The sequence below is a fragment of the Nannospalax galili genome, unplaced genomic scaffold (assembly GCF_000622305.1).
Source record: "Nannospalax galili isolate Female #2095 unplaced genomic scaffold, S.galili_v1.0 scaffold1274, whole genome shotgun sequence".
Lineage (NCBI taxonomy): Eukaryota > Metazoa > Chordata > Mammalia > Rodentia > Spalacidae > Nannospalax > Nannospalax galili.
The window spans coordinates 320278-325820 of record NW_008334662.1 but is presented as its reverse complement, the minus strand read 5'-3'; the positions used below and the strand labels follow the sequence as shown (position 1 = coordinate 325820).

At 55.9% G+C, this 5543-nt stretch overlaps 1 protein-coding gene across 4 annotated transcripts in view; it reads right to left on the bottom strand.

The window, feature by feature from the left end:
* Positions 1–358: 358 nt before the first annotated feature.
* Rara (retinoic acid receptor alpha) overlaps positions 359–5543 on the bottom strand; it is a 45594-nt gene continuing 40409 nt past the window's right edge. For all 4 annotated transcript variants that reach the window (XM_008829436.2, XM_029561792.1, XM_008829438.2 and 1 more), the window contains 5 exons: positions 4777–4937; positions 4434–4610; positions 3015–3219; positions 2108–2266; positions 359–1608 (listed from right to left, as the gene is read on the bottom strand). In XM_008829436.2, coding sequence (XP_008827658.1) covers positions 1391–1608; positions 2108–2266; positions 3015–3219; positions 4434–4610; positions 4777–4937 — 920 coding nt within the window. In that variant the 3' untranslated portion in view covers positions 359–1390. The remainder of the gene's footprint in view (positions 1609–2107; positions 2267–3014; positions 3220–4433; positions 4611–4776; positions 4938–5543) is intronic.

Here is a 5543-nt window from a genome sequence, read left to right as displayed (position 1 = left end):
GGGGGGGGGGGGGGGGGAGCAGTGAAGCAGAAGCAGAGGAGGGGAGAGGGAGGAGGAGACAGTGAGGCAGAGGCTTTGTAGAATAAATAGAACTTTATTCTTTCTCCAGTAAATCTCAGTGGGAACCCAACAGTAACAGGTGCACCAGTGGGCTCCAGGATGAGACCCCACCCAGGCAAGAGGGCAGAGCAGAGCCTGCTCCCCCAGCTTAGGGGTGTAGGGGGAGGGAGGGGACCCCCTGGAGTCCCGTCCTGCGGGGCAAGAAGGGGGCACAGGTGAAGGGTAGAGAGAGGTTGGGGGTAGACCAGGGAAACAGAGGAACTCAGGCCAAGTGTATGTAGCCATCTACTGTCATGTGTGTGTGTGTGTGTGTGTGTGTGTGTGTGTGTGTGTGTGTGTGTGTGTGTCTGTTTTGGAGGGCCCCTCAGGGGTGCTGGTGGCTATGAGGTTGGGGCAGGAGTAGCTTGGACCCCTTGGCCAGCCCCTTCACAGTGGGGCTAGGGCTTGGGTGAAGTGAGCCCCAGTGGGCAGACAGTGATGAGCAACACTCACCCCACTCGTCTAAGGGGCCCCAGCATCACCTCTACCCTGCTTCTTGGTGGACAGAGGCAGAGGATTCCCTCCTTCCAGGGATGGCTGCCCAAGACACCCACACCCAGTGGTTAGGCAGAGGGATGCTGCTTTCCCTGCACAGGGAGGGGAAGGCGGCCTTGGAAAGTTAGTATTCACAGTATTAGAGAAAACTGAGGAGAAAAGGCTGAGGGGATGGGGAGCGTCCATGGGAACGTGGCGGAGAGGGGAGCCTTTTTGAGCCCTGCCCCTCCCCAGGACCCACCCCTTCAGCTCTAGATCCAGCTCCCCCAATACACAGCACAAATTCCTTCAGTATAAATGTGCTTAAAATGAAAATTCTTATTAAAAAAATCAAAACAAAAAAATTAAAATAAAAACAAAACCAGCGAGAATATCTGGGGGTTGGTACACAAGATATGTACAGGGGGTCTTCCCCGCCCCGGCCACCCCTCTGTCACCAACCAAGGCAGGGGGAGGTTCCCCAACTGGGGAGCGATGGCTTGAGTTCAGAGGACAGGGAGCCAGGTCCTGGCATTTGCTGGTGATGAAGACGTGGCGAGGTGGGCAGGGGCTTGGGCCCAGATCCTCACGTGGCTCCAAGCTTGGCCCCTGACGCCAGCCCAGGCTGCTGGAGGAGGGCAGTCCATCATGGGTCCAGGCCTCTGTCCAGAGTCGCTGCCTTCTCCTTCCCATCCCCCTAGAAGGTCCCAGTTCTGTCTGGGAGGATGAGGTGGGGCAGGACTGGCAGGGGTCACATGGCCAGTAGAAGGCAGAGAAAGCCAGGGCAGGGGTGAAGGCTGTATCCACGTGATGGCAGTCATGGAGACTGGGTGGCTGGGCTGCTTCTGTGGGAGCTGGGGCTGAGGCTGGGGCTACAGCTGCCTGGCGGGGGAGCCAGTCCTCCCCCGTCTCGTGTCCCACCCCCCGGCTGTCCACTCAGAGTGTCTAAGCCCTCTGAGTTCTCCAGCATTTCCTGGATGAGTGGTGGCATGGAGCCCGGTATCTCCATCTTCAGCGTGATCACTCGCTCGGCCCCTAGGGGGAAGGGGGTGGAAGTCAATCCAGAAGGGAGGGTCACAGGATAAGGGGACCAGTGCCACTCATATGGGCATCTACCATGCGCTGCACTTAGAGAAGTCACTTGACAGAGTCTGGCTTTCTGGAGTTGACAATGTGGTGATGGGCAAAGCATTCTGGCTTCAGGTTCCTGCCTACCTGGGTTGTCCCCTGTGCTTCATGCCACAGATTACCCTACTGACACCTCCAAATACTATCACTATCCCCTCCTTCCCAGGAAACAGGTTCAGAGCTGGCAAATGGCCGGCTCACAGACCACACTCACATGGCCTGTTCCAGAGACATGCCCTGAAAGAGGACAGCAAGAGCACCACAGCCTCGGCACAGATGGGGCCAGGATGGGGCCAGGTAAGTAGGACACCACCTGAACACCAATACATGAAATGCCAGCTTGGTTGTGGGCAGTAGGTCTCAGGCCAGTCCCAGGCCCGCCTCCCTCTGGGTCTGAGAGAGTTACCCTTGGCGCTGATACTCCGAAGGTCTGTGATCTTCATCAGCATCTTAGGGAACATATGGGGGCGGCTGGGCCTCCGTTTCCTCACATAGACCTTGAGTGCCTCGAGCAGGGGCTCCTGCAGCATGTCCACCCTGTCCGGCTGCTCCAGGTCCTGCCGATCTGAGCACAGACCCTTCCCTGAGCCCCTGAGCAAACCACACCACCACCCAGGAACACAACTGTATTCCCAGATATGGCCACTTGGGGGCGGGTCTGCCCAAGCCACAGAGGCAGAAGGCTGCTCCCACACCTGGCCTCAGTGTCTCTGGGTTGGAAGATGAGATAGAGGATCTTCACTTTAAGTCATGGTAAGCACAGAGGAGATGGGTGGGTTGTGCTCAAAGTTCTCCACAGCAAGTCCTGTTGGGGATGGGACCCCAACACAGACAGCTATCCTCATGCAAAAAGGAATTTCCAGTAGGTCTGCATTCCCCACCATCAGTTACTTGGGAAAGCAGTGTAACATGTCAAAAACTAGAATAATCATCACCAACATTAACTGGGACTTACTCTGGGAATCCCACAACTTGCTTATTACCACCTAAATATTCCCCTTAACTTTATGAAGTAGAGACAATTTTCCACATTTGACAGAAACAGCCAAGAGAAGTTCAATAACCTGTTCAAAACCCCACAGCCAGCCAGGGCTTGAACCTGGATGGTGTGAGTTACCAGCCTTGCTCTTGACTCTAGCAAAGAGTGCTACCCAGGAGAGAACCAGAGTTTAGAACCTCACCAATCCTGCCCTGTTGTGTGTCCAGAGACCAGACCCTGCCCTTCCAAGCTTTAGTACACCCTTGAGAGGGCCCCGATAGACGAGGCCTAAGCTGTTCCCAGGAAGCAGCCCAGAGGCCTGCAACTCACCCACCTCCACAGATGAGGCAGATGGCGCTGAGCAACCCAGTCTCAGCATCATCCATCTCTAGGGGCAGCAGCTGGTTGGCAAAGGCAAAGACCAAGTCGGTGAGGGGGCCAAAGCCAGCATTGTGCATCTGGGTCCGGTTCAGGGTCAGCCCATCTGAGAAGGTCATTGTGTCTTGCTCAGGCGTGTACCGCGTGCAGATCCGCAGGATCTGGGTGCAGAAGATGCACAGGTTTAGGCACTGGAGTCTCCCCCAACCCCAGTCCCTGGCACACCAGCTCCAGCATCCCCAGAGGCCTCCCTGGCAGGCAGCCAGAGCACGGCTGTCTGACAGAATTTTCTCTAATGATGGAACGGTTCTGTCTGCACCATCCAGCACTGTAGCCACAGGCCCCATGTGGCTACTGAGCACTTGAGATGTGGCTAATGCAACTGAGGAACTGAACTGAGTCTAATTGTAATTAAATTTAAATAGTCACACGTGTCCACAGCTACTACACTGGGTAGTGCAGATCTAGGCCATGCGGCCTCTGTATACAGAATCAGGAATAAGTTTCCAGCAGGCAAGGACCAAGGCAGCAGACAAGAAATAAGGCAGATCTCTCGTCCCAAGACAGCCCCAGATGTACCAGACTAAACCATTTGATCCTAATTGTGCCTCCCACATCTATCAGTGTACATGGGGACTGACAGTTGTCCTCAGACAGACACAGGATATATTCCTTACCCCATCGGCCTCTCCAAGTCCTGCATTCCTCACCCTCGCTGTGTTTCCAAGGGGAGGGGGTGGACTGAGCCCTTGTCAGGGATGACAGGGGAGGTCCTCTTCCTAGCTTTGGTTTGAGCAGTTCCCACACCCCCCAGCATCCCACCTACAGCTCAGTCTGCCAGATGCTCCATCACCCCCACCCCAGCACTGTGTCCCAGTAGCAAACCTTTTACCTCCTGAACTGAAGAAAAACCACCTGGCTCATGTGCCACTCTACCACATACCGGCAACTCAGGGATATTGTCTTGTGTGTTCTTCAACAGGGAGGGGAGAACCCTTGCCCCACCTCCAGTCAGCACTAATCAGCTGTGCAACACCTGTTTAAACCCTCCCTCCCTGGCCTCCTCCATCGGGAGAGAGGGTGGTGGCGTGTCTACCTCTGGGCTCCTGACACCCAGCTCAGAGGAGCCCAGGTGGACCTTTCTATGGACTAAATGGACATATGGGCTATGGGTGGGTGGGTGGATGCATGAGTGACCAGGTGAGAAGCTGAGTAGACAGGTGGACATGGGAAAGGAAAAGCATGGCATAACCATGGCCCATTTTAATGGTGGGCATTTGGATTCTTGGAGGACGTTTGGGGAAAGTGGCTATTTGGGCAAGAGGAGATCCTCCAAGGACAGGAATATGGCTGAGGAGCAGGGGCAGAACCTCACCAGGATATCCAGGCAGGCAGCCTTGAGGAGGGTGATCTGGTCGGCAATGGTGAGGGTGGTGAAGCCGGGCAGCTGCTTGGCGAACTCCACAGTCTTAATGATGCACTTGGTGGAAAGTTCACTGAACTTGTCCCAGAGGTCAATGTCCAGAGAGACACGTTGTTCTGAGCTGTTGTTCTGGGGGAGGCAGGGAGAGTGAGGGCCTCCTCTACAGCACTGGTTCTCAGCTTGGCCCCCGCCTGCCCTCCCAGTCTTTGCTTCCTGACAGCTGCTAGGAAGTGGGGGCAAGAAGAGGTAATTGAAAGGGGCCCTAGGCATGTAGTACCCCCACTAGCTGACATACCGTAGTGTACTTGCCCAGCTGGCAGAGGGCAGGGAAGGTCTCCTGGTGTGCTTTTCGCACCTTCTCGATGAGCTCCCCGACCTCCGGCGTTAGCGTGTAGCTCTCTGAGCACTCTGGCTTAGGTGCCTCCTTCTTCTTCTTGTTTCGGTCATTTCGCACAGCTGTTGGGGGCATGGGTGGGCTATAGGGAGGCTGCTGCAACTCAGAGCCAGGCTCAGCCCATGCTGCCCACCAACCAGAGCCACTAGCATGGAGACACACACACACACACACACACACACACACACTCACACTCTAGCCTTTCATGTCCCCATGACCTACATCCTAAGTCCTATTCCAGGGGTCCCATGACTCTAGCTGTGGCCACATATATGCGCATACATGCTTGTACCGTCTCCTCCCATGCATCCATTCCAGCCCACACTCCAAGAGTATGTGCCCCAGGTTGGCATCCATGCAAACTGAGTCCCTTCTCTGTGCCAGCCACAAGTCCTTGGTGCCCTAGACCTCCCTCTGGGCACCACTCTCCCTGGGGGTTCCTGAGAGTGGCTCAAAGCAACTCCCTGGGTAGGCAGGGCTCCCCAACTGGAGAGTGGGGGACCCCGGCGGGAGAATCTCTTGGCCCATTAGCCGGGGAGCTGACAAATCACCGGGGGCGCTGAGCCGCACACACCACTCGGCTTTAAAGAAGCGATGGGGTCGTTACCAGCCGATTATCCCAGACACACAATCACTCACAGGGCCTCGGTGGCGGCTGCTGACGCGGG